This window comes from Macrotis lagotis, chromosome 1 (assembly GCF_037893015.1).
Source record: "Macrotis lagotis isolate mMagLag1 chromosome 1, bilby.v1.9.chrom.fasta, whole genome shotgun sequence".
NCBI classification, from domain to species: domain Eukaryota; kingdom Metazoa; phylum Chordata; class Mammalia; order Peramelemorphia; family Peramelidae; genus Macrotis; species Macrotis lagotis.
The window spans coordinates 908,801,416-908,827,827 of NC_133658.1; the positions used below are offsets into that span (position 1 = coordinate 908,801,416).

Genomic DNA, 26,412 nt, shown 5'->3' on the forward strand with positions numbered 1-26,412 from the left:
GGCAAGTCACTTAACCCCATTGCCTTGCAAAAACAAAAATAAAAATAAAGATAAAAAACAATAAAAATAAATGCTTGGTAAAATTCACTTTTAAATCCATCTGGCCCTGGAGATTTTTTTCTTAGAGCATTCACTGATGGCTTGTTCAATTTCTTTTTTCTAAAATTGAGTTATATTATTTCCTCTTCTGTTAATCTGGTCAATTTATATTTTCATAAATAATCATTCATTTCATTTAGTTTGTCAGATTTATTGGCATACAGTTGGGTAAAATAGTTCTGGATTATGACTTTAATTTCCTCTTCATTTGTAGTGAATTTATTCACCCTTTCAATTTTTTTAAGGTTTTTGCAAGGCAATGGGGTTAAGTGGCTTGCCCAAGGCCACACAGCTAGGTAATTAAGTGTCTGAGGCAGACAGACACTGTGCCACCAGCCGCCCCTTCTTTTTAATTTTTGATACTTGCAGTTTGGTTTGCTTTTTTTCTTTTTTAAATCAAATTAACTAAAGGTTTATTGATTTTATTGTTTTTTTTCATAAAATAGGTTTTTTTACTTTTGATTTCATTAATCTCTCCTTTGATTTTCAGAATTTCTACAGCACATTTAAGAAGAGGGACAGAGGATTATTTTTATTATTCTAGCTTTTTCAGTGAGTGCCTGATCATTGATCTCCCCTTTCTCTATTTTATTCATATAAGCATTTAGAGATTTTAAAAAATTCCCTAAGAACTGCTTTGGCTGTATCCCGTAAGTTTTGGTACATTGTCTCATTATTGTCATTTTTCTTGGATGGAACTGATTGTTTTTCTGATTTGTTGTTTGACTCACTCATTCATTAGGTTTAGGTTACTTAGTTTCCAATTAATTTTTAGTTATCTTTCTATGACCCTTTATTACATGTAATTTTTATTGCAACATGATCTGAAAAAGATGCATTTAATATTTCTACCTTTCTGTATTTGTGATGTTTTTATGCCCTAAAATATAGTCTATTTTTTGTAGGTGCCATCTACTGATGGAAAAAAGGTATATTCTATCCCCATTTAATTTTCTCCAGAGGTTTATATTTATCTTTTCTAAAATTCTATTCATCTCCTTTACTTCTTTCTTAATTTATTTTATGGCTAGATTTATCTAATCCTGAGAGTGAGAGGTTGAGGCTGCCCACTAATATAGTATTGCTAAACTAATACAGTTTAGTAAAACTAAAATATATTATTTCTTCCTGTAACCCACTTAACTTATGTAAGAATTTTAGATGCTGGGCACCTAGGAGGTGCAGTGGATAGAGCACCGGCCTGTTGGCGAGTCACTTAACCCCTTGCCTTGCAAAACCTTAAAAAAAAAAGAATTTAGATGCCATACCACTTGGTGCATATATGGTTAGTATTGGAATTACTTTATTGTCTTTGGTACCTTTTAGCAAAAGGTTTCCTCATGTCTTTTAATTAGATGTGTTTTTGCTTTTGCTTTGCCTGAGATCAGCATTGCTACCCCTCCTTTGACTTCAGATGCAGCATACTATATTGTGCTCCAGTCTTCTAGCTTTACTGTCTCTCTGCTTCAAAAGTGTTTCTTGTAAGTAACATTCTGGTTTTTAATCCATTCTGTATCTACTTCCTTTTATGGGCCACTTCTTCCCATTCTCATTAACAGTTGGGATTACTAACTCTCTACTGCCCTCTATCCTATTTTTCCCGGTTTATATAGTTTCCTCTTTCACCTTATTCCTCCTCATCAATGTACTCCTTTTGACCCTATCACCCTCAATCTTTACTCACTTCTATCAACCCACTTTTTCTTTCCCTTCTTACTTTTGCCCTCCCTTCTCCTTTCCTTTTCCCTTTTCCTTTCCTACTTCCCCACAGGGTAAGATAAATCTCTGAACTCAACGGAGTGTCTATTATTCCCTCTTTGAGACAATCTTAACTAATGTTTCCTCCCTCCTTTCTTGCCCTTTACCACAGTAAGTCCTTGTGCCTCTTTATATGAGGTCATTTACCAAATTCTACCCTGTATTCTCCTCCCAGTAAAATCCAATCTAACGACACGCAAACAATTATGAGCAAACATGCTCCAGACAAGACTCATTGAGGCTGACTCAGAGCCAATAGAGGGAGAACTGGAAAAGGTTTAAGCAAAAAAAAAGTTTTTTTATTAACGGAACTGGAAGGGGATGGGGTCTATCACTGCTTGTCGGAACCCCATCCCAGTGGGAACAAGTAAAGCTGAGGTGCTGAGTCGTGGGGTGCCCCCAGGGGGAAGTCAACTGGGGGAATCCTGAATGCCACAGCGCAAGTTGGCTGGGACAGCGACATCTGGTGAAGGAAGTAAAGGGTGAGGCCAAGCGGGGAGCTCCCTGGCTCCTGTTCCCAGATATTCAGACCCCCATTTCTCCACGCTTGGCCCTGGGTGCCCCAGGCATCCCTCCCACCCCCAATTAGGGAATGGCCAGCTTCCGGTGCCCTCAGACAGCCAAGACCCTGGGGTTTCTCACCAATCTGCTTGGGTTTGGGCATGTTGAGGTTGTTCATGACCTTGACGAAGTCCTCACAGCTGAGCATAAGGCGGGGGTTCAGGGTCCGCTCTTCTTCCACAGTGGACACTGTAAGTCCTGTCAGCCAATAGTTATCATCCCACGTGCCCATTCAGTTCCCAGAACCCTTTTCTCCAGCTGGCTTCCCCAAACACCCCCAAATCACTCTTGGACTCCCCCCACTCAGGGTTAGGCGAGTATTCCCATCAGGAGCCCCTGAAGCTGGTCCCCTGTTCATCAAGACACTTCCAGCCCTGTTGGGCAGATCCCACACTGGACTACATATCCCATCAGTGCTTGGAACTACACCCGGTGTGCCAAGCACAAGGAGGCTCCATGGCCTGGTCCCAGCTCCACCAAGAGGAAAGAAATCCTAGCTCTGATCTAAGGCTTCCATGTATGAACAAATCCTCTCCCTTCCTCCGCCCCCCCAAGTCCTAAGATCCACAGGCCTCTGGGAAATGTGGTTCTCCTGGGCACACTCTCAGGCTTCTGGGACATTGTGACTCTGAGTCCTCGAGGGCTTCTGGGAGCTGTGGTTCTCCTGAGCCCCATCCCTCAGAGTTCCTAGAGCAGGGCGGCTCCTGTGCACTTCCCAAGGGCCAAATCCCCTTCTTTACTGCAGTTCTCCTTTGGGAGCCCAGTTTCTTCTACTCCCCTCCTCCCAGGACTCTTTTAAAAAGTTAGGCTCCCCTGCACACCCCCAAAGGGCTCTGGGAGCTGTAGTTCTGCGTGTACCCCCACGGACCTCTGGGAGTTGTAGTTTCCACATAGCCAGAGTCCTCCCCCCCCAAACACACCACCTCCAGGATGCCCGCACACCTTTGTAGTCATGAGCTGGGTAAATGAGGCAGTTGCCAGGAAGGGTGAAGATCTTCTCATAAACTGACTGGTACAAAGTCTTAGGACAACCTAGGAGGAAGGAGGAAAGGAGGTCTGTGGGAGGCATGGAGGAGGGTGGGGCTGCCCAAGGACAAAGGAGATCACTGTATGCAGTAAGTGCTGTCTAAGTGGCTATTCCCACGCGCCTCCAAGAGCCAGAGCTCGGCAGTAGTCTCATCCCCCTCCCTCCCCAACACCCACGGGGGAGACAAGGGCAAGGAGGGAATGCAGAGAGAGGTTAAAGTAGCCCCTGACTGAAAATCAGGAGACCTGGGTCCCAGGTGCGAGTCTTCTCTGACTTGCTGTGCCATTTCAGTCACCTTTTCCTCTTTGGGCCTCAGTTTCCTCCTGATACCCAGACCTAGACTTGACGTGGACAAGCCTACTCACGCTGCTCGAGATGCAGAGATGTTGGAAATGACAGTAAACATTCATAGAGGGGATGTATACGTCGGGGGAGGGGTGGGGACAAGACCTTGTTGGAAGTCTGTGCGTCCACATCCCCGGATGAGCAGGGCGTCCCCAGTGAAGGCCATGCTGTGGTCGCTCAGCACAAAGGTCATGCAGCCGTCGGTGTGGCCTGGGCTGGCCCGGGTCTCCAGGGTCTGATGAGGGGAACAGAGATGAGAGCAGGCCTCTCTTGCTTAGGCTCATGGGACTCAGTGGGAGACAAGGAATTACAGTTATGGAAAGCTACTTTTCAAACCCAGCCTCAGTTTCCCCATCTGTAAAAACGAGTAGATCACTCTGTGACGGCTAAGGTCCCTGCCACGGCTAAGTCTGACACCCAAAGCTCTCGGGTCGCGTGATCTCGGATGGCCGCCCCCCTCGGAAAAAATGGAAACTTCCTTCCTAAAAATTTCAAAACAAACACTTCCTGAGTGTGGCTGGTTTTGTGTTTTCTCTTAGCGGACCTGGGGGTGCTGAGACCTAAGAGCTCGGGGAAGGGAGCAGGCCCCTCCGGTGGGCCAGACTCAGCTGCCTGGGCCCTAAGAGCCCGGAGGGGCCAGAGGCACTCGTCAGCACCCAGGAGCCTCTGGCAGACTGGTTACTGGTGGGAAAAGAGAGGCTTTTATACAGAAATGTGTGTGTGTGTGTGTGTGTGTGGAGTGTGTAGTATGTGTATCTGTGTCTGTAGTGTGTATATGTGTAGTATTGTGCAGTATGCGTCTGTGTGTAGTATATGTGTCTGTGTGTGTATCTGTGTGTGAGCATCTTTGTCATCCACGTGCCTGCCTGCAGGCATGCGTGTGCTTGTGTGTGTCTGCACTTGTGTGTCCAGAGGAGATAACAGACATCATTCCTCCGGGAGGATAACGAGTCTAGGCCATGGAGTGAGCCTGGGTCCCTGGACACAGGCGGCCTCTCCCTGCCGCCCTCCCCCGCCCCAGAGCTGGGCGAATTCCAGGAAATGTTTGATTTTCATGATTCACAAGCCCATACCCCTGGTCACGCCTGCCCTTCTCACCCAGCGCCAGGGTGTGTTTATGGGCCCTTCCTGCCTCGCCCGCGGGGACCCTAAACAGCTGCCCCCCACCCCTCCCACTCACAAATCGGCCAAAGGTGAGGACGTCGCCCTCCTCCAGGAGCAGGTCGGCTTTGGCCCCACTGAGGCGGGAGATGACCGATCTGCAGCTGGGGAACATGTTCCGGAGCAGGCCGGAGCCTGTGATGTGATCTGCGTGGCAGTGCGTGTTGACTGTCGGGGAAGGGAGGGGGGTGTCAGGGTGGCCACCCAGGAGTGGCCGCCTCCTGGCCAAGGTCACCACTCCCTCTGACCTCCCTGCCCCCAGCCTCGCCCTCCTCCTCCCCCTCCCAGGGCCAGTGGACCTCGAGAGGGGATGGGTGTGAGGCTTAGGGCTCATTCCAAAGAACAAGTCATGCCCAGGCCCTGCTGGAGGAAAGGGGAGCTGAGGGCTGGTATCTGGGGGGGCAGGTCATGCCCACTGGGTCCCTGCTCTGGGTTCTGGAAGCCCTGACAGGTGGGGGGGCTGGTATCTGGGGGGCAGGCTGTGCCCACTGGGTCACCTGACTCTGGGTTCTGGAAGCCCTGACAGATGGGGGGGCTGGTATCTGGGGAGCAGGCTGTGCCCACTGGGCACCTGACCTAGGGTTCTGGAAGCCCTGACAGGTGGGGGGCTGGTATCTGGGGAGCAGGCTGTGCCCACTGGGCACCTGACCTAGGGTTCTGGAAGCCCTGAGGGGTGGGGGGCTGGTATCTGGGGAGCAGGCTGTGCCCACTGGGCACCTGACCTGGGTTCTGGAAGCCCTGAGGGGTGGGGGGCTGGTATCTGGGGAGCAGGCCGTGCCCACTGGGCACCACTCAGTTTCTGGAAGCCCTGACAGGTGGGGGGCTGGTATCCGGGGGCAGGCCGTGCCCACTGGGCACCACTCAGTTTCTGGAAGCCCTGACAGGTGGGGGGCTGGTATCCGGGGGCAGGCCGTGCCCACTGGGCACCACTCGGGTTCTGGAAGCCCTGACAGGTGGGGGGCTGGCATCCGGCGGACAGGGGGGGCCCGGCCAGGCTCACCTGCGTAGAGGAGGGTCAGGCCCAGCTCCCGGACCAGGTGGGCATCCCTGGAGACCATCTCCAGCACGGGGTCGATCAGCAGGGCCTCCCCGCTGGCACGGTCGCCCAACAGGTAGGTGTAGGTGCAGCTTTTGGCTTCGAAGAGCTGAAGGAGGGGCCGGGTCAGGGGGCCCCCAGCCCCGGCCCCTCGGGGCCCCTCCCAACCCCCCTCTTGGGGTGAGAAAAGGAAAAGAGGCCCCTGGGCAAGGACGCGGGGGGCCTGGAGGGGTCCCCCAAGGAAGGCGCCCGACACCCCCCCGCTGCAGGATGCTCCGCGGAGGGGCGCGCCCGCCGCGAGCCGCAGGACCTGGGTTCAAATCCGGCCTGGGAGGCTGGGCGGAGGGGGCGGGGCTCGGGGCCGGGGTCCCCCCGGGGCCCCCCGCCTCACCTGGCGCAGCAGGAGCCCGTCCCCCCGCGTGCTCAGCCGCCTCCCGGGGCGCCGCAGGCCGGGCGCGCGCAGCAGCCGCAGCAGCCCCGGGGCCATGGCGCCGGGCACGGGCACGCGCACGCGCGCTCGGCGCTCACTCACGCTCACACACGCGCACCCACGCGCACTCAGCGCTCACTCACGCGCGCACTCACGCACACACCCGCGCCGCACTGAGCCGCCCGGAGCCGCTCGGGCTGCGGGGCGGGGCGGGGCGGGGCGGGGCGGGGCCGGGCCGCCCTCAGGGCGGGGCCTTAAAGGGCCCGCGCCGCTCCGGGAGCCGGCCCCGCCCCCCCGCCTCCCCAGCCTCCGAGGAAGGGGGAGCGCGTGTTTGTGAAGGGGTGCGGGGCGCCCCCGGGAGCCCCTGACTCCCAACTTGTCCTGCAGCCGGGGCCCCGCCCTCGGGGAGCCCCCAGCCTCCAGGGACGCCTCGGACCCCGAAGCCCCTCCCGCCCGGCCCGGCCCGCCCGGCCCCCCGAGCCCGTGATCCGGGGGAGCGGCCGGCCCAGGAGAGGCGCGGAGGGGGCGGGAGGCCGGGCCCCCCAACTTCGCCCCAAGGGGCCCCGGCACCCGCCATCTTCCTGGCTTCCTCTTCTCTCGTTTTATTTGCCCGCCTAGCCGCAGGCCCGCGGCCCCCAGTCCTCGGGGACGTCCCGCCCCGGGGTGCCTCCGAGCGGAGAGGCGGGGCTGCTGGTGCGCCCCCTCATTTTACTGGCGGGGAAACCGCGGCGCGGGGACGGGATCTCCGGGGCGGGCCGTCGCAAGGCGCATGCGCGGGCGCGGCCGGCTTCCCCGGCTCCGTGGCCTCTGGGGTTCGCGCCCTCGCGGGCCGCTCCCTCCGGCGCATGCGCCCCTTCTCCCGGGAGCCGACAGCTGCGCAGGCGCCCCGCGCTCCGTGCTGGTCTCCCGCGGCCCTCGCTGGAGGAAGCGGGACGCAAGGCGCGTGCGCGCGCTCGCGGCCAGCTCCGGCCCCGCCCCCTGCTCGAGCGCGCGCCCGGAGCCGCCGGCCCCCGCAGAGGCCTGGGAGCGGCGCGGCGGCGGCGGGAGGCGGCGGGGCCGGCGGGAGGGGCCGGAGCTCCGCCCCCAGGGAGGGGCCGCCCGGAGGCCGGGGTCGGGATCCGGGTGCCCGGGGCGGGGCGGCCGGACGCCCGGGGGCGCCCCGCCTCGGCCGCGCGCGCCGCTTCCCCTGCCCGGGCGCCTCGCGCCCCCCCCCCCCGCCGGGCGCTGCCGAGGACACGCGACCCCGGCCACGAAAGGGTTAAGGCGCCCTCCGTGGACTCCGAGCGAACCTGAGTGCCCGACCTGGTAACTCCGCCCCCAGCCGCGGGCCGGCCCCCCGAGCGGAAACCCCTCCCCTCTTCGCTTCCTGACGGCCTCGGCCCCGCCCCGCCGCCGGAAGCCCGGGGCCGCGCCCCCGCCGCGCCCCCGCCGCGCCCCCGCCCCGCCCCCCGCGTGTCTGCCGCCGCTCCAGGCCCCCCCAGTCATGCTGGAGCGAGGGGAGCCGGGGCCCGCGGGGGGCGAGGAGCCGGCCTGGCGCTCCCCGGCGCCGCGCGCGCCCCCCGACCCCCGGGCCGCCGCCTCGGAGCGCCCCGGGCCGTCCCGCGCCCGCCGGCCGCCGCCGCCGCAGCGCCCCCACCGCTGCCCGGACTGCGACAAGGCCTTCTCGTACCCCTCCAAGCTGGCGACGCACCGCCTGGCCCACGGGGGCGCGCGCCCGCACCCCTGCCCCGACTGCGACAAGGCCTTCTCGTACCCCTCCAAGCTGGCGGCGCACCGCCTCACGCACAGCGGCGCGCGCCCCTTCCCCTGCCCGGACTGCCCCAAGGCCTTCGGCCACCGCTCCAAGCTGGCGGCGCACCGCTGGACCCACTCGCCCGCCCGGCCCTACCCCTGCCCGGACTGCCCCAAGTCCTTCTGCTACCCCTCCAAGCTGGCGGCGCACCGCCACACGCACGCCGGCGGCGCCCGGCCCTACCCCTGCCCGCAGTGCCCCAAGTCCTTCTGCTACCCCTCCAAGCTGGCGGCCCACCAGCGGCGCCACGCGCCCACGGCCACGGCCACGGCCGGCCCCGCGCCGCCCCCGCCGGCCGCCCCTCAGCATCGCTGCCCCAGCTGCGGCCAAGGCTTCGGCCAGCGCCGGCTCCTGGCCCTTCACCGGCGGAGCCACCGTGGGGAGGGGAAGGCGGGGAAGGCGGGCAAGGGGGAGCCGGCCTGAACCCCCGCCCGCTGCCAATAAAGACAGTTCCTACACCTGGGGGTGCGCGGGCTCTTGGGCAGTTCTGCCTCGTTGCCATGGGAGGCTGGGGGGGGGGGCGGTGTTGAAAAGGGGCCTCTCCACCCCGTGGCACAACATCGCCCCCCAGAGCCCTACAGGAAAGCAGGGAGAGCGCTTCAGAGCCCCGGGTACAAACTTGGGGGGTGGGGTCCCCCGCCAACATCCAGGGTCCAGAAAGGCAGACGGTTGCTTCAAACAGTGACTTTTATTAGAACTCTGGGTGGAAGGGGAAGGGAGGGCGGTGGCGGGGCCTGGGCAGCGGTCAGACCTGGGGGACCACCCCGTAGAGCTGGTAAGGCAGCAGCTTCTGCCTCTCGTTGCAGCTGTAAATCCACCTGGGACGCACAAAGGCCAACGACGGGTTTTCCAGGAGGGCCTGGGGAGGTTGGGGGGAGGCATTAGGCCAGATGCCTGCCCTGCCTCCCCCTTCCCCCAGGGTGGGGCAGCAAAGGGTCCTCACCTCCTCAAAGCTGGGGTCCCACTCCTGGGCCGTGATCACAAACTGGACTCGATCGTTCATGTAATCTTCTATCTCCCTGTGGGATCCGGGAGGCAGACGCGTCAAAGGGAGGGAACCCCTGAAATGGCCTCATCCCTCCTCTGCTCCCTCTCCCCCGGGAGCCTTCCCTCCACCTCCACCTCTGTCCCCAGGACTCTGACCCGTTGAAGGCTGTAACGTATCGGACGAGCTGTCGCCGCTCCTCACCCGGAAACTCTCCATAGAGAAAGAAATGTTTGCCCTGAAAAAAATCTGGGGGGGGCAGGGGTCAGGACAGTAAGGGACCCTGGAAATGCTAAGCTCAGCTCACAGAGTAAGGGGCAGGCAGAGGGGTGTCCAGCTGGGGGAGGGGGAAAGACCCTGGGCAGAAGGGAAGGGAGTGGGGGGTCAGAGAGAAGGCCCATGGCGGGGACGACACCTGGGAGCTGGGGGATGGGGTGGTCCGGAGGCTCTGGGCCCTCCTCGTTGTCGGTGTTCTCGTCCGTGGAGCCGGCATAGGGGTCCTCGCCATTCTCTCCAGGGTCAGGTGGCTGCCGCTGGTCCCTCAGCTTGGTCACCCTAGGGAGGCGCAAAGAGAAGCTTGGTGACTGCTGGGACCTCACCCCTCGGGGCCACTCCTGCCTCCACTTACCCACCTCCTCAGCTCATCCTCCGTGTCACCCGACTCTTCGGTGCCATCGTCCTGAGAGTCTGGGGGTAGAAACTGTCCGTTCAGGCAAACCCCCGAGGCCCCCCACCCCTACCCTGTCCACTCCCACTTGGGGTGAGGTGTTTGGGGCCTCACCTGTCAACTCCTCCCCTGTGGGGTCTGGGTCCTTCTGAGGCCCTTCAGAAGGCTGTGTCTTGAGGCCTGACCCAGGCTCTGCTGCAGGAGGCCGGTGGTTTGCTTGGGGGCGCTAAGAGAGGGCCAGACCACCTGGGCTCCAGGAGGCTGCCTGGGGGGGCTTTGTGTTTACCCAGAGCGAAGTCCCCCTCCCTCAAGTGGTCCCAGGTGGACCACCTCCACCTCCCTCCTCTCCTCCCCCCTCAGCCCCCCACCCCTCCAGCTGCCCCTCCTATGGCCTGGCTTCCAGTCTCTTCCTCAGACCCTCTGACCACGGGAGGAGCAGGAAGATTCGGGGAGGGGCGGATGGTAGGGGGCAGTAATCTCAGCCCTGGAAGAACTATACCTTCGGTGTGGGAGGGGCTGTCTCCTCTTCACTGCTGGAGTCCGGGCCTGCCATGAGATAGCTGGGGAGGGGCAGAGGAAGAAAGAGAAACAGAGGAGCCAGAGGTCAAAGGCCATGCCCCCTCACCATAGAATCAGCTGAGCCCCCAGCCCCCCAGGGGGTCCTCACCGTTGACAGGGCAGCCTCCGCCGCATGCGATGACAATCCAGCACCCACTCTTTGCGCACTATGCGCCCACCCTGGCTCAGGACGGCGCTGTATTTGGGTGTGTTGGCGAAGGCACAGCTGAGGACAAAGGGCAGAGGTCAAGAAGATGCCCGGGCTCAGCTGGAGCCACAGGAAGGAGGGGAGGGGGCACCTACATGAGGTGGGTGCTGTCTGGGGTCCAGTCTGGCCGGTATTTGGCGCCAAGCTCCAGGGCCTTGTCCCGAAGCTCTGAGCGGAAGGGGTTCTGGAAGCCACTCAGGACCACCACGACACCCTCCAGGACCTTCCCCAGCGGGGCCGGCCCCACCTTGGCCCTGGCTTTGGCACTTTTCTTTTCAGCTCCTGGTATCCCCCCAGCAGGGGCAGGGGCAGGGGCAGGGCCTGCAGTGGACACTGAAGAGACAAAGAGATCTGTAGACCTGGTCCTGGGGTCCTGGCCCCCCAGCCCAGCCCCTTGGTCTAACTCACCTTTGGGCTTCTTGGGGGCTGGTGGCTTAGGGTGGGCTGCCTTGGCTTGGAGAGTCTGGGGGCTTCCTGGTCCTTGGCGGCTCAAATCCAATTTCCTCTTTCCCTTTGGAGACTCTTGGGTCTGGTGGGGGGGAGGATACGTACGTGTAAAGAGCCACGTGCCACAACTCCCCCAGCCTTTTTCCTGGTCCCCCTGCATGACCCCACACCTCACCTGGCTGAGAGTTTTGTTTGATGTGGCGGGGTCGGAGGGAGAGACTCGAGGAGGAGCCTGGGGAGCTGAGCCCTCGGAGGCCTGCAGAGTGGCGGCTGCGTAACTGGGACCTGGCTGTTCTTTGGTGGGTGCTGGAGAGGAGACGGAGCTTCCAGGACCTGCCCCATGTCCTGAAGACCTGACTGATCCAAGGGCCCTGAGCCCAGAGGGGCACACTGCCTGAGTCTGCAGCCTCAGAAGGCCAAACTTTGGGGTATCTGGTCTAGGGTCCCCATCTCAAGAGACCCCTGTTCCTCCCCCGCCCTGACTCCTACTTCTACCTCGAGACACGGGGATCCCACGGCCCAGAAGGGACCCAGGCAAAGAAAGCTCTGGGCCCCTAATCCTACTTCACCTGGAGAAGCCTTGCTGACCCGACTGAAGAAGAGGGCCCCCGGTCTCAGGGAGCTGCTGGTCCCATCCTCCTCCTTCACCCGAAAGGCTCCCAGTTTGGTCACCTTCTGTGAAGAAGCAAGGTTAGGGGGACGGGGCACCCCACAGCCCGAGGCAGAGAGAAGGGAGAGCACTCACCGCTGGAGAGGGGGCGGCCTCGGGCTCTTCCTTGTCTGGGGGGCTGTGGAGCCTTATAAAACTCAGGCCATAGGGAGAGTCCTGCATGATCGGAGAGAGGAGGGACATGGAGGCTCCAGCATTTCCATCCTGGGGGAAGCCTGGAACCCCCTCCCAGGCCTTTCCTGACCCCTCCCCCCCAGAGCCCAGCCCTGACCTTGGTGTAGGGCTGGCTGCACACAATCTTGATCCGGTCCCAGCGTTTTTCGGCGGTGGCTCGGACCAGTTTGTCGGCAGCAAAGAGCCGAACCCGGTTGGAGTTAGCGCCGCTCCGGCTCTCAGATGGAGACATGAATGAAGAGGTCACAAGGAGGACCTGGGAACAGAAGACACAACAGACATACCTCGTCCATGAGCCGGACAAAGCTCTGCCCACCTGAAGTCCCCGAAGGCATTCGGGGGATGCCACCAGCCTCCAGGAGGAGAGCAGGGCACACCCGGGAGCAGGGTCCAGGAGGGCCACCAGGCAGAGGCCCCTTCCTCACCTCGTAGTCCTGCTCCCCGCTGCCACCTGCTGAGCTGCCCACCAGCACCTCTACAAAGGCCGAGCCCTCGTTCCCGATGTCAATGCTGTGGATCTGTTCTTCCTTCTCCAGCTGGGGGGAAGGGGAATGTGTGTGAGGGCGGGGAGGACCCTCAAATCAGGGGCAGAAGGTGCGTTTGGAAGGGGGGCCTGCAGGACAGTGGGGGGAGAGAGGGGTCTCGACCGGGGTCACCTGAAGGATGACGGAGATCTGCTTTTCCCCAGCCTTGGCCGAACGCCATTTCCGGTAGGTGTCGGCCTTCAGTAGGTTCTCAGCTGAATGGGTCTAGAAGAAACAGACAACAAAACAGACACTAAACGTCTCTAGGAGCCGTCTCCTCGGATGCCAGCAAGGGCTGAGATTGTCATCGCTTGGTGGTTGAGAAAACTGAGGCCAACAGAACTGAATGGGCCCAGCTCCTCAGCATCCCTTACAGACCCACTTGCTGCTCAGAAACTTCCAGATACCCTTAGGGATACTCCTGGAACTACCCAAAGGCATTTCTGAAAGGTCATTATAGATAAGATTGCCTAGAGATCATGATATGCCCCCAGAAAGACAGCTCTGGGCTCCCATAGGGCATTCCTGGTGTCTCCACGTGATACCCCAAGATGCCACTTAGAGATGGGCTCAAAAACCTACAGAAACCCCTAAAGACAAACTTGAGAACCCCCATTTGAAAACCGTTCCTATTTCTTCCCAAGTCAGTCCTGGATGTTTGAAATTATCTAAACAAATTCTTTAGTGTCCCTATAAACAACCAGAAGCTGCCTCCAGAAAAGTTGATTTATACCTGTCTGCTAGGGACAGCCCTAGGAGCCATGACAGGCATCCCTAGATGTATCCTAGTGCCACTCTCAGAAGCACCCCAAAGCTATCCCAGAAGTCTTCTACAGACAATCTTGGACCCCCAGCCACCCAGACATTCTTGATATTCTCCCACAGATATTCTCAGGGGTCTCCTCTGGGCATCCTAAGATAGCTCCCACAGATAATCTTGGGCTAGGCCCCTCAATGGATACCTCCAGAGCCACCCTCTGCCCCACTACTCCCCCCAAATATCTAGAACTTATTCACAGAAAGAGCCCAAATGTCCCCCACAGACATCCCTGGACGTCCCCTCTAGATTATCTCTAGAGACATACAACTCACCAGCTCCTTTCTGATGCATCCCCAAGAGACACCACTGCCCCAGCTTATATTAGAGGCCAGGGGTGGGGAACCTTTTTTCTGCCAAGGCCATTTGAATATAACATCATTCACAGGCTCTATTTGGTCAAACATTTAATTCATTTCTAAAAAGCTACTATATATGAATTTTGAGTCCCTCCTGCAGCTGCCTGGGCAATGCCAGACCAATGCAGCTGGGGGTCCCTGTGATAGTCTCCAAGTTTCAAAGGGGCTGCAGAAAGCATCTAAACTGCACAAGTAGAAATTTCCAGACAGCTCCCACCTTCTGGGTCAGTCCTTCCAATGGTCAGGAAGGTGTTCCCAATTTGGAGGCCCTTGGAGCCCAGTGGGTCTGGAAGTGCCTTTCAAAGCCCTGAACACACCCATGTGGGTCTCCTGGCAGGACAGGGCTTCTCTCCTCTCATTCCAATTTGGCCTTGTGGCTGTCCCTAGATGTGGTGCCCAGAGCTAGCCACCAATGGGGAGATAAAGGTCACACCAAGCCAGAGACCAGGACCCCCACCTCCACTGCTTGCCCTACCCAGTCCTTCTGTACACCAGCCTAAGATCACCGCATTGGCTTTCTTAGCTTCCAAAGATGATGTGAACTTCCCATCAGAGTGTTCAGAAAAGTGGCTGCCCAGCTTACGTCTTCTGGGACCCTCAGAAGGCTTCATGTGGAGTTCCTGTTTATATTTATTCTGCAAAGATAAACTATATGCTCACTGGAATGTGAGCTGCTCGTGAGGAGATGCACTTTTTGCATCTTTGTCATGGAGGAGAGGAAAGGACCCGACTGACCCTTGGATTCAGGAGCCTTCTGAGTCCTTCCTGAAGGCCAGTGTTAACTATCCCTCCTCAGCTGGCATCAACTGCTCAGACAATCCTCGTCCACGGTCATTGAGACAATGTCGAAAGACCCTGGGGCTCCCCCGGGTGCCATACTGCCCTCGGGATGACCCACTGGGGGGTAGCCACCAGCTGCTTTTGAAGCCACTCTACACCTACAATCTACACCTAAATCAAGTTAGACTCTGGTCTACACTTAGCCACTCCCCCAGCAGTCCTGGATAAGACCAGGATGGCTCTTTGTGATCTCCACTGTCTAGAGGGGAGGGGGAGCCCACAGACACCTTCAGAGGCCCCCAAACAGCCCTTCCAGGCCTTCCAAGGATATTCAGGGATGTCAACTGCAAACAACTTCAGTTAGTCACTCTTGAAGCCCAAAATGTCCCCCATGGCACCCCTAGAGCATCCCATGTCATTCCTGAAGCCTCTATGGAGGTACCCATATCCATTGTCCATAAAAAGGACTTAAAACGTCCCAACCCAACCTCCAGAAGTCCCCTACAGAGATTCTCAGAACCCTCACAGACATGACAAATATCATATATCCCCCAGGGGGGCCCCAGAGATACCCCAAGATAGTTTTGTTGTTGTTGTTTTTGCAAGGCAATGGGGTTAAGCGACTTGCCCAAGGCCACACGGCTAGGTCATTATTAAGTGTCTGAGACTGGATTTGAACTCAGGTCCTCCTGACTCCAGGGCTGGTGCTCTATCCACTGCACCACTTAGTTGTGCTCCCAAGATGGTTTCTACAGAAACTTCAGGAGCCCCATAGACACTTTAAGCACCTCCGGGAAGCTCCCCACACCCCACACAAACCCCAGGTACTTCCTACTGATATCCTCAAAAACACCCCCACAGATACCCCCAGGTGCCTCCCACAGACACCCACTTAGATGCTTCCAAAGACACAAATAGACGTCCCCCAGATGCTCTTCTAGTCACCTTCATAGACACTCCTGGTGCTCCCAGACACCCCACACACACTCTCAAAGACAGCCCAGATGCTTCCCATAGGCACCCCTAGACACTCACATAGACACCCCCAGGTTCTTCTCTAGATACTTCTCTAGTCACTCTCAGTGCTCCTATAGACACTCTCACAGGCACCTCCAGGGTCCTCTAGACCCCTGTAGACACCCCCAGGTGTTCCCATTGACACTCTCATAGACAGCCCCAGGTACTCCCATAGATACCCTCATAGACAGCCCCAGGTACTCCCATAGATACCCTCATAGACACCCCTAGGTGCTCCCATAGATACCCACAGGTGCTCCCATAGACACTCTCATAGACAGCCCCAGGTACTCCCATTGATACCCTCATAGACAGCCCCAGGTACTCCCACAGATACCCTCATAGACACCCCTAGGTGCTCCCACAGATACCCTCATAGACACCCCCAGGGGCTCCCATAGATACCCACAGGTGCTCCCATAGACACTCTCATAGACAGCCCTAGGTGCTCCCATAGATACCCTCATAGACACCCCTAGATGCTCCCATAGATACCCACAGGTGCTCCCATAGACACTCTCATAGACAGCCCCAGGTACTCCCACAGATACCCTCATAGACACCCCTAGGTGCTCCCACAGATACCCTCATAGACACCCCTAGGTGCTCCCATAGATACTCACAGGTGCTCCCATAGACACTCTCATAGACAGCCCTAGGTGCTCCCACAGATACCCTCATAGACACCCCTAGGTGCTCCCATAGATACCCTCATAGACACCCCCAGGGGCTCCCATAGACACCCCCAGGGGCTCCCATAGATAACCACAGGTGCTCCCACAGACACCCTCATAGACACCCCCAGGGGCTCCCATAGATAACCACAGGTGCTCCCATAGACACTCTCATAGACAGCCCCAGGTACTCCCACAGATACCCTCATAGACACCCCTAGGTGCTCCCACAGATACCCTCATAGACACCCCTAGGTGCTCCCATAGATACTCACAGGTGCTCCCATAGACACTGTCATAGACAGCCCTAGGTACTCCCACAGATACCCTCATAGACACCCCCAGGGGCTCCCACAGATACCCTCATAGACACCCCCAGGGGCTCCCATAGATACCCACAGGTGCTCCCATAGATACCCTCATAGACACCCCTAGGTGCTCCCATAGACACCCCTAGGTGCTCCCATAGATACCCTCATAGACACCCCTAGGTGCTCCCACAGACACCCTCATAGACACCCCCAGGGGCTCCCATAGATAACCACAGGTGCTCCCATAGACACTGTCATAGACAGCCCTAGGTACTCCCACAGATACCCTCATAGACACCCCCAGGGGCTCCCATAGACAACAGATACCCTCATAGACACCCCCAGGGGCTCCCATAGATACCCTCATAGACACCCCCAGGGGCTCCCATAGACACCCCCAGGGGCTCCCACAGACACCCTCATAGACACCCCCAGGGGCTCCCATAGACACTCTCATAGACAGCCCTAGGTGCTCCCACAGATACCCTCATAGACACCCCCAGGGGCTCCCATAGACACCCCCAGGGGCTCCCATAGACACCCCTAGGTGCTCCCACAGATACCCTCATAGACACCCCCAGGGGCTCCCATAGACACCCCCAGGGGCTCCCATAACACTCCCCCGAAGGCCCCCATGGCCACTATTGGCGCCCCAGAGATAACCGGAAGTCCCTCCCGCCAGGCCTTCGTAACCGGAAGTCGGCAGAGGCCATGTCCCTCCCCTCCTCCGCGTCCCTCACCGGATCCTGGCTGCTGCACGACACAACGTGACGGAGGCGGATCTCGGGCATGGTGGGGCCGGGAGCCAGGCGGGACGGGTCCTCAGAGTCCAAGGCCTCCGGGCCAGGCCGGCGCCTGGGAAGGAGGAGGCCGCGCTCGCAGGCCAGCACTAGTGCGCAGGCGCGCAGCCTCCCGGGGCCTGTTCAAAGTCGGGCGCGCGCTCCTGTGGCCGCGCAGGCGCACTGGCCCGGCTCCCCTGGCCGACTCCGCCTCCTCTCTCTATGGCCCGCCCTGGCCCTGAGCCCGCCCCATGATGAGGCCGAGGCCTGGGCCCGCCTCCCTGGGGCTGTTCCGCCAATGACCAGCCTCTCCACCTGCTCCTCCCTCCCTCCTCTCCCCGCCCCGCCCCTCCGCTCAGCCCAGTATGGCTCCACCTCCCGTCTCTGCCCGCCCGCCCTCGGGGGTTACCATGACAACTCGGCCTTGCCCCGCCTCCCGGCCGACGGAGCCCGTGCCCATTGGTCAAGACGGCCCTCCTCTTTCCCATTGGTCGAGGGAGCCTCCTCCCGCCGGTGCAGATGGGAGGGGCTCAGTGTTTTCTGCACCACCCCAACTCAGCCCACTTTGGGGGCGTCCCTGCAGGTGTGAGCTGGACACGCCCCCCGAGGGGCAGCCCAGGCCCCCGGAGCTGAGCCCTCGTGGTCCTGCGGAGGCCCAGAGGGCAGCCCCTCACCCGCGGTCACCCAGCAAAGGGCATCATTAGAACCCAGGACCTCCCTACCTAGTGAAAGGTGCCCTTGGCTACAGACTATTTACATGCCAGATAAGGCCAAATAGTTCTCCCTTTGGTGAGGGATGAGTAAATGCAAAGTAATTCTGAGGGAAGGGTTAGGAAGGCTTTCTGCAGGAGGGGGCACCCAGTGGCCCCCTCTGGGGCCAGCTCAATGGGGGGGGGCGTGCACGCCTACCCTGGAAATAGGCAAATGCCGAACATCGGGGCTTAAATGATGGAGAAAATGTCAATAATGCCGATCAAATTGTGTCTAGTGTTTAAACACCTCCCGGACGCCCCCGTGGACGCAGGAAAGGATGGCTTACCCGCTGTGTTAAACCCATTCATTTTCCTAGGCGAAAAATGAAATCGCAAAAAAGTTAGTTTATTCTCTAGGATCTGACATCATTAAAGAGATCAACCCTGATAACAAAGCTCTGAGGTCAAAGTTATTCAGAAAACACCCAAGGCACACCTTAGTTCATAAAGGTGCCATTAGTTGGACTGGTCATTTCTCTACCCTGCTCACAAGATCTGTTCTATTGTAAGAACACTGATAAGGATTCGGGTAGAAGGAAGACTATTGTCTCCTAATCTGGGCTGATCGGACCCAGTTCCTGCTTCCTCGGGATAGTCCTTAGAGAGCATTGTCCGGACAGCTGTGAAAGCTAAATTTGCAAGCTTGCATGTGCAATCTGGGCAAACATTGTTTGAAACAGATTGGGCTTATCTTCAAACTTACATCTGGAGAGACAAAGACCTGGAGGAGATCAGCGGATGACATTCAGACTTACAAACTCCAATTAGAAACTGTCAGACCAATTTTTGATCATAAATAAAGATTAAAAACCAACTTCGGCAGTTGCCACCTGACTTCATGATCAATTTGACAAAGGAACCCCTTCATTTGGGACTTTTAATATGATCTCCCCCATAGACCGTATTTAAATTTCCTGAATTCCAGTTTTCTGGAGTAACCCCAAGTATAAGAACCCCATAATCCGTCCTCCTAATGGGAGAGGAGAAAGGCTCCAGCGGGCACAGAAAGTTCGGGTCCCACTGCAACAGGGGAGGGTTGAGTTAATCCTCACCTTCCTGAGGCACAAATCAAGTCCTAGGTGGAGAAGAGCCGGGGCAGTTTGAGTTCATTCTGATGCCCTCTGCCCTCCCCTTTGTACTGAACCTGAGGAAGGGGCTTAAGAGACCCCACGGAGCTTCCTCTTTAACGATTTTTAATCTTTGCAATCTTTTTTTTAACTTTAAAAACAAGACTTCCTCAAGGATTCTTTTTCCCTGGGGACTGTTGGATGTTTTGCGGTACAAATGCTTTATCCAAACCTACTGGAACCATAGCTGGGACATGGGATGATTCCAGAATTCAGCCTGGAAGCCAGCATCAGTGTGGGGTGAGGGTGGTTCTGGGGAACACTGTCCTTGGGAGTGAGCTCAAGTTTGAGAAGTCTGAGGGGGTCCGAGCCATCAAAAGACAGGGAATCACATGAAGAGAAGACAAAGAGCACCATGGACAGGGCTCCCATTGTCGAGATGAACAGCCCCGGGTGACCTGATTATTTAGATGGTGTGGGTTAAAGAGGTAGGGCAGAGGGAGGGACTTGGCCCAGAGTTTGTTTTTCTCCTGTGAGGCCAAGCTCCCCAGGCATCTCTGTCCCGGAAAAGTCACCAGAATTTCAGGGCATCACCTGTATGGCCTGCCTGGAGGTTGTTCTCTTTCTGGAGATCTCAGAATAAAAGCTGCCTCTGTGGCTAATTATGGAGCAGCCAAGAGGCGCCACAATGCTTCAAGGGCTGAGCCTGGAGACAGGAAGACTGGAATTCAAGTCCAACCTCAGACTTTGACTAGTTGCAAGATGCTGGGCAAGTCACTACACCTGTTTCCTCATCTGTAAAATGGGAATAATAATAGCACCTGTCTCCCAGGATTGTTGTGAGGATCAAATAAGATAATATTTGTAAACTGCCTGGCGTTGTTATTTGTTCTTCCTTCTTGAAGAAGACTACAGTATCAGGGAACTGTTATATCATGCCCTTGAATTGAATTTGAGTCAGGAGGTGCCATACAATGTCGCCAGTCTATCTCCTCCAGTCATCTGAGTCCAAGGGCCAGATAGGAATAAGGACTATTGGAGATGGCCCTGGATGTGAGGCCGTCAGGGTTAAGTGACTTGCCCAAGGAAATACAGCTATAAGAGTCTGAGGCCAGATTTTGACTCAGGTCCTTCTGACTTCAGGACCAGTGCTCTAACCACTGAGTCAACCAGCTGCCAGTTTTATTTATTTATTTATTCATCTATTTATTTATTTGTTTGTTTGTGAGGCAAATGGGGTTGTGACTTGCCCAAGAGCACACAGTTAGCAAGTGTCAAGTGTCTTGAGGCCAACTTTGAACTCAGGACCTTCTGAGTCCAGGGCCAGTGCTCTATCCACTGTACCACCTAGCTGCCGCCTATGTTGGCTACTGATTTTTGAACTGTTTTATCTATGGGGTGAGATATGCCTCATTTCGTCTTACATTGTCACCACTCTACTGCAGATCTGTATTACTTCACACCTGGACTATTACAATAGCTGCTGTGGGATGGGAGGTGGGTCTGTGTACTTTGAGCCTCTCCCCACTCTAGTCTGTCCTCCATTCAGTCACTAAAATAGTTTTCCTACCATGCAGATCCAGTAATTTCCCTCCTCTACTCCATAAATTCCAGTGGCTTCTTATTGCCTCTGGGATGAACTATAAAATACTCTGGCATTCAACATCTTTCATAACCTGTCCCCTCCTAGCTTTACAGTCCTCTTAAATCTTACTTTGCATGTAAACACGTAAACTCTTCAGTCCATTGACACTGCCACCAGCTCAAGATCCCACCTTCTATAGAACTCTTCATAATCCCAGTCTCTTTCTTCTGTTGACTATTTCTATTTATCCTGTATATTGTTTGCTTTGTTTATATGTTTTGAGGCTGTCTCCCCATTAGATTGTACACTAACTGAGGCAGAAACTGTCTTTTGCCTCTTTTTGTATCTTTTTTGCATCCCTTACTGTTATGCTGGCATACCTAGGCTGATGGAAAGACTGAATGAAGAAAAGGCTGTTTTGTATCCCCTCTAAATGCAATGTTACCTTGAGTGCTTGTAAAGGATCTGAGGAACCCTTTTAACTAACATCTGTGAAGCCCTATTCAGGAACTACGTTCAGAGATTTCCCAGAATGAATTCTGAGTGGGGGAAGCAAGAACCAAAAAGTTAACAACCCAACACCCCCTCCACTCTTCAACCCCTACCCATGCCCCCAAATTCATATTTAGACTATGTAAACCCAGAGTCTTTGTTCTGGTTACAATGACCTAACTTCCAATTTCTGCCACTTTGTCGAGAGCAAGATGCCCTCTGAAGAACCTGGTTTGTGGCCCGATGAATGACTTGAAAATATGTTGCTGCTTCTGGCTCAGGTCATCCAACAGAAACTGAGACAGGGACACAAAATTCATACCTCCCAATGGCAAATTCTCTGTTGGAAGGCTCCCCGGTATTCTTCCATGTGTGAGTGGCCCCCTTCCCTGGAATGTTATAGACCTCCTTTCCCCCCCTTTAGTGTCTTCAGTCCCCTGGGGGAGGTGGTACTTTGGGAGACAAAGGACACCCAGCCACTTCAGTTTCTCCAAGTTTACAAGCTCTTTTCTTAACCTCACAGCTCTGTACCATTTTACAAGTACAGAAACCAGAGGGAAAGCATGTCATTTGCTCAGGGTAATGACAGTGAGTGGAAAAATCATCAGAATGTAGGATTCCCTAGCGTGGGTTGCCATATGAATTATGAGATCATAGCTTTTGAATTGATAGGGACTCTAGAATTAATTCATTCAACAAATAAAAAACAGACCTTGAGGCAGAAAGTAATCTCAGTTTTTCCATTTAGAAAATAAGGAGATTGGACCTTTAAGGGTCCACCTGGCTCTGACATTCCAGTTTCTAGGGTCTTCAGATATTCTATTTTCCTAGGTCCCTTCCAGCTTTACCTTGGCGGATTCTGGGGAGTGACTAGGGGGCTCTCCCTGGGTCTCTCCCCCTGGGATTCCTGTCCTGCCCCATCACTGGGAAGGATCAGGTCTAAGGGCTGTAGGTAAAAAGGCCTGGACACAAAGGCAGAAGTGTAAGCAGGTCTTGGGGGAGGAGGGACCAGACACCCAGGCCCCCACAGCAACAAGTAGGGACAAGCTGGGCAAAGGAAAGCTGGGTGGAGAAGCTGGGCAGGGTGGGGTGTGATTCATGCTAGGGAGCTGTCTTAAGAAAACTGGGCAGAGGAGAAGGAGAGACCCTGGGGCTCTGACTCCTCCCAACACTTGTCTCCCCCCCCCCCCCAAGCTTTGCCATCCTGTATGATAGAAGATGGACTAAGGACAGGAGAAGGGAGGGAGCTAGGATCCTCTGAAGTATTCTGGTAACTGAAACCTGGTTGGGGGGGGGGGGGGGGATGAGAAGAGGGGCGGGATTGGGCGGGGATTGGACGGCCCTGCCCCCTGCCCTTGCCTTTCTATAAGGCCCATGGGCCCTGATCTAGGAGCAGACATCATGATGATCACCAGGAGCCCCAAGCTGGGCCTGTTGGCCCTCACCGTGCTCTGTACCCTCTTGTCCCCTGGTGAGTGTCACCCCAGCACCCCTGAGCTGGGAGTCCTGGAATCTAGGATTTGGGGAGGGGGATAGTAACGAAAGAGGGGTCCAGGATCCCAGGAAGGTAACTTCTAAAAAGTTTCTCTCACTGGGATTCAGGTCTCTGGACTTCCTTATTCCATCCCTCAAGGAAGGCCCTTTAGTTTCTGGAGTCTAAGTATTTCGGCCTCCAGAGGCTGCAGGGAGACAAGTGGTTGGGTCGTCTATTCCCTCAGGGAGCTAGGAATCTGGGACGGTCTCCCAGAACATTGGGGACCTGGACATTCATACTCTTTGGTACCTAATTCCCAAGACCCCTGAGCTAACAAGAATGGTTAATAGAGCTAGTTCCTGGGTCCTTGATGGCTGCCCCCCTCCTGACTCCCAAAAGTACCCATCCTCCAACCTCTAACAATATCCCCCTCCCATTCTAGTCCCAATTCTGGACTCAGGCGTCCCCAGCCATGTAATTACACAATGCAGCCTTGGACTCAGTGGCTTCCTGCTGACAGGGGATAGCTTGGTTGTGATTGTCCAGGGTGTCCCCCTTTGCCCCCACCAAGTTGAAGGAATTCCAACAACTAGATCTCCCACAGAGACCCAGGGGACCTGCTCCCCCATCCATACCACCCTCTAGAACCCAGGGTTCTTAATGCTCTCTCCATCCACTCAGAGATCCCATCTCTTGTTACTCATGCTGCTCCCTCCTCAGAGACCTAGGAGGTCTCTGATACCCCAGTCTTTCCCCCTCCCCAGCTCAGTCTCTATACTGTGAGGTGTGTAAGAGTTCAGGACCAACCTGTACCGGCAAACTGAAGCTCTGTGAGGCCAAGAAGGATGCCTGTGTGACTGTTATTGGGGTGTCAACCGCAGGTATGAGGGTAGGGGTGCTGCAATGAGGTGAGTATGGGGTAAGGGGGTTGGAAATAAAGTTGGTGTGGAAGTCCACAAGAGACTAACACAGGTATGGGGTAGAGAAGAAGCCTTCATCACTATGGGTCATGACAAGAGGCTACCTATTCCACCGCCACTTCTCATGTTACAGGAGAGGAAACTGAGGCTCAGTGATTTCTCCAAAGTCAGTCAATTTATTAAACACAAGGCAGCTACATGGTGCAGTGGACAGAGCACAGGCCCTGAAGTCAAGAGGATCTGAGTTCAAATCTGCCTTCAAACACTTTATAATTACCTAGCTATATGGCCTTGGGCAAGTCAGTTAACCCCATTGCTTTGCAAAAAAAAAAAAATTATTAAGTACCTACTAGGTTCCAGGCTACTGAGGCAGTAGTTGGCAAGGATTTGAACCCAGATTCATGGACAAACCTCACCTCTTTCTCCTGCTCCCCAGCCATGGAATGGGAGAGAACTTAAGGGAAGATCATCTCAGGGGTGTGTGTGTGTGTGTGTGTGTGTGTGTGTGTGTGTGTGTTGATGGTGAGAATTCTTTTTTTATTTTTATTTTTATTTAGTTATTTGTTTGTTTGGTTTTTGGTTTTTGCAAGGCAATGGAGTTAAGTGACTTGACCAAGGTCACCCAGCTAGTATTAAGCGTCTGAGATGAGATTTGACCCAGGACTTCCTGGCTTCAGGGCCGGGGTCTCTATCCACTGGGCCACCTAGCTGCCTTGGATAGTGAAAATTCTTGACCCTTTCCCCCCCTTCAGCCTTAGGGAACAAAGAGTCGGTGGACACCTCCAAAAGTTGCATGAAGTACAAGGACTGTTATTCAGGTTTCATCTCCACCACTCTGGGGCGCGGGGATCACATGGTGACCAACTCCTATTGCTGCCAGGAGGACGGCTGCAACCAAGGCACCATCCCGAGTATGGCCCCTTCTTCATTCCTGTCCCCACTCCCCAGGGCCCAGGTCCAACCTGGGAACCTCTCTTGATTCTCCTACCTTTGAGAGCCTCTCAGATCTCCCATTTTTCCTTCTCATCTTCCAAACTATTGCCCCTCTTCCCATCCAGCTTCCAACACCCCATTAGGACTTTCTTAGAGCCTTGCTTTTCCTCCTTCACTTCCAGACTCCAAGAGGCTGCCTTTCTCAGTCTGTGGCCTGAGATAGTCCATTCCCTCAGCCCAGTTCGCAAGAGTGGGCTCACTGTTGACCAAGCTGGCTTTCTCTCCCGCCCCCCACCTCCTACTCCCATCTCCCACCTCCCCCATCCAGTCTTCCTAGGTGCCAGCCAGTTCAGCTTGAGCTAATGGGCCTCTCCCACTCACTGCCCGCCCTCCCTAGGAGTCCTCTGGCCCTGAGCCCATCTTGGGCCAGATGCAATCTTTCCCCCTCTCTCCCCTGCCCCCCCACCCCCAGTCCCGAAGAACAATAGCACCCTGAATGGACTCAGCTGCCCATCCTGCATGGCCACCTTCCAAGAAACCTGTTCCGGGGAGGAGGTGGTCCAGTGCCTGGGGCAGGAGACACATTGCCTCTACTTGTCGGGGGTCGTACAGACAGGTGAAAGGCGCCGGGGACCCTCCGGAGGCGGGGGGGAGACAAGGTGGGGCTGGATCCTTGAGCCCAGGATCCTGGGGAGCTGAGGGAGCTGGGACATCAGGACCCAGGCCGGAGGTGGGCAGGGTCCATAGGGCAGCTTGATCCCTACCTGGCCACCTGACCGGAAGCTCACCCTCCACCCCACTCCCCTAGGCCTATTCAACACCAAGTTTGCTACCCGCGGCTGTGCCACCAAGAGTGCCTGCCTGGTCGAGGTTGGCGCTGAAGTACCCTCGGTCACTTACACCTATGAACTTCGGAGGGCCGACTGTGCCCCTGCCTCCCATCACCCTGGCAAGGAAGAGAAAAGATCCAACCTCTCTGTCCACTGAGCCTCTGGATCCCATCCCAAACCCTAGCCTCACCACCACACTGCTCTTGGCTAGAAATTAAACCGGTGATCCCAGAGGGTCAGCTCTGTGTGTGTGTCCCAGGAGTCTGCTGCATCCCTGGGGGAGAAGGGAAGGGGCAGAGATGGAGCGGGAGACTCAGCCCCCCATCTCTGAAGACCTGAGTCTCTGCACCCTGAAAGGTGGAGGAATCCAAGAATAATCCTGGTGCAATTCCCCTTCCCAGGCTGGAGGGTGGGGGTGGGGAAGGTAGATGAATACTTTTACATCACTTTCATTTCCAAATAGATCCCTTTCTCTACCTTACCAGTGACCCAGCTTTTGTCACAAACATTAAAATATAGGAAAAAAAACAGTTTGGCAAAACCAACCAACTTCTCAACAAAGTGGGCTGGTGCACTGTTCCACACCCATAACCCCCCCCCCACCACCACCTCTGCAAAGAAACGTGTGGTTTTCAATTCTTCCTTGGAGGTTAAGCTTGGTCACTATAATTCTATTGAATTTTAGGAGTTTTTTAATTCTTAATAAGGAAAAACAGCTGGAAAAGAAGCACCTGTGTCTTCCCTCTCCCTCTGAAAGATCAGAGGATGAGCAGAGAGGAGAGGTAAGGGGAGGTAACCGAGGGTGGAGAATGGTCCAGTTAGGTGAATGTAGCTAGGCAGCTAGGGGGTGCCATAGTGAAGAGTGCCAAGGCCTGAAGACTCATCTTCAAGAGTTCAAATTTGTTCGCAGACACTTGCTATCTGTATCACCCTGTGCAAGTCATTTAAACCTGTTTGTCTTCATCTGTAAAATGAGCTGGAGAAGGAAATGACAACCCACTCCAATATCTTTGTCAGGAGAATCCCCAATGTGGTCATGAACAGGTTAGGCATGACTGAATATCAACAATGTTCCGGCTTATAAGGAGCTTACATTCTTTCTGGGAACATAACATAGAAACATATACAAATAAATAGAAGGGAATTGGGGGGGGGGATTTCAGGGATGGCAGTAGGACCT

General features: G+C 55.7%; 4 protein-coding genes across 6 annotated transcripts; 2 read left to right on the top strand and 2 right to left on the bottom strand.

The window, feature by feature from the left end:
* Window positions 1–2,131: 2,131 nt before the first annotated feature.
* On the bottom strand, window positions 2,132–7,289 carry ETHE1 (ETHE1 persulfide dioxygenase). The gene is made up of 7 exons (XM_074219428.1): window positions 6,379–7,289; window positions 5,952–6,096; window positions 4,971–5,119; window positions 3,896–4,025; window positions 3,361–3,450; window positions 2,500–2,616; window positions 2,132–2,320 (listed from the first exon to the last, which is right to left on the bottom strand). Exons 1-7 carry the CDS (start codon window positions 6,472–6,474, stop codon window positions 2,268–2,270), a joined length of 780 nt encoding a protein of 259 aa, XP_074075529.1. The 5' UTR covers window positions 6,475–7,289; the 3' UTR covers window positions 2,132–2,267.
* Window positions 7,290–7,898: 609 nt separating this feature from the next.
* On the top strand, window positions 7,899–9,530 carry ZNF575 (zinc finger protein 575). Its single transcript, XM_074219431.1, has one exon. The coding sequence runs from the start codon at window positions 7,901–7,903 to the stop codon at window positions 8,630–8,632; it is 732 nt and encodes a 243-aa protein (XP_074075532.1). The 5' UTR covers window positions 7,899–7,900; the 3' UTR covers window positions 8,633–9,530.
* On the bottom strand, window positions 8,879–17,523 carry XRCC1 (X-ray repair cross complementing 1). 2 transcript variants are annotated; one of them, XM_074219430.1, is made up of 17 exons: window positions 17,141–17,523; window positions 12,575–12,667; window positions 12,344–12,454; window positions 12,016–12,174; window positions 11,820–11,900; window positions 11,644–11,746; window positions 11,250–11,380; window positions 11,036–11,156; window positions 10,723–10,960; window positions 10,529–10,645; window positions 10,361–10,421; window positions 9,976–10,087; window positions 9,827–9,881; window positions 9,610–9,749; window positions 9,353–9,443; window positions 9,153–9,228; window positions 8,879–9,068 (listed from the first exon to the last, which is right to left on the bottom strand). In XM_074219430.1, the coding sequence occupies exons 1-17, from the start codon at window positions 17,189–17,191 to the stop codon at window positions 8,955–8,957; spliced, it is 1,854 nt and encodes a 617-aa protein (XP_074075531.1). In that variant the 5' UTR covers window positions 17,192–17,523; the 3' UTR covers window positions 8,879–8,954. The 2 variants fall into 2 exon arrangements, with proteins under 2 accessions (XP_074075531.1, XP_074075530.1); XM_074219429.1 differs by having other exon boundaries at window positions 11,644–11,749; window positions 17,141–17,522.
* A 4,402-nt stretch (window positions 17,524–21,925) lies between these two features.
* PINLYP (phospholipase A2 inhibitor and LY6/PLAUR domain containing) lies at window positions 21,926–25,766 on the top strand. Of its 2 annotated transcripts, XM_074192724.1 has the most exons (7): window positions 21,926–22,057; window positions 22,270–22,345; window positions 22,466–22,546; window positions 23,314–23,430; window positions 24,222–24,380; window positions 24,875–25,018; window positions 25,211–25,766. In XM_074192724.1, exons 3-7 carry the CDS (start codon window positions 22,477–22,479, stop codon window positions 25,387–25,389), a joined length of 669 nt encoding a protein of 222 aa, XP_074048825.1. In that variant the 5' UTR covers window positions 21,926–22,057; window positions 22,270–22,345; window positions 22,466–22,476; the 3' UTR covers window positions 25,390–25,766. The 2 variants fall into 2 exon arrangements, with proteins under 2 accessions (XP_074048825.1, XP_074048822.1); XM_074192721.1 differs by lacking the exons at window positions 21,926–22,057; window positions 22,270–22,345 and having other exon boundaries at window positions 22,450–22,546.
* Window positions 25,767–26,412: the final 646 nt, after the last annotated feature.

What these genes read in the sequence shown, in the direction of transcription:
- XRCC1 (XM_074219429.1), bottom strand. Translation starts at nt 17,191, where the DNA reads ATGCCCGAGATCCGCCTCCGTCACGTTGTGTCGTGCAGCAGCCAGGAT. An exon ending in AGCCCCCAAGAAGCCCAAAG is followed by an intron (nt 10,961 to 11,035) that starts GTGAGTTAGACC and finishes TTGTCTCTTCAG; the next exon opens with TGTCCACTGCAGGCCCTGCC. An exon ending in CACAGGGGAGGAGTTGACAG is followed by an intron (nt 9,882 to 9,975) that starts GTGAGGCCCCAA and finishes TTCTACCCCCAG; the next exon opens with ACTCTCAGGACGATGGCACC.
- ETHE1 (XM_074219428.1), bottom strand. Translation starts at nt 6,474, where the DNA reads ATGGCCCCGGGGCTGCTGCGGCTGCTGCGCGCGCCCGGCCTGCGGCGC. An exon ending in CCTGACCCTCCTCTACGCAG is followed by an intron (nt 5,120 to 5,951) that starts GTGAGCCTGGCC and finishes CTTCCCCGACAG; the next exon opens with TCAACACGCACTGCCACGCA. An exon ending in GCCCAAACCCAAGCAGATTG is followed by an intron (nt 2,321 to 2,499) that starts GTGAGAAACCCC and finishes TTCCTTCACCAG; the next exon opens with ATGTCGCTGTCCCAGCCAAC.
- ZNF575 (XM_074219431.1), top strand. Translation starts at nt 7,901, where the DNA reads ATGCTGGAGCGAGGGGAGCCGGGGCCCGCGGGGGGCGAGGAGCCGGCC.
- PINLYP (XM_074192721.1), top strand. Translation starts at nt 22,450, where the DNA reads ATGGGCCCTGATCTAGGAGCAGACATCATGATGATCACCAGGAGCCCC. An exon ending in TATTGGGGTGTCAACCGCAG is followed by an intron (nt 23,431 to 24,221) that starts GTATGAGGGTAG and finishes CCCCCCCTTCAG; the next exon opens with CCTTAGGGAACAAAGAGTCG. An exon ending in CAACCAAGGCACCATCCCGA is followed by an intron (nt 24,381 to 24,874) that starts GTATGGCCCCTT and finishes CCCCACCCCCAG; the next exon opens with TCCCGAAGAACAATAGCACC.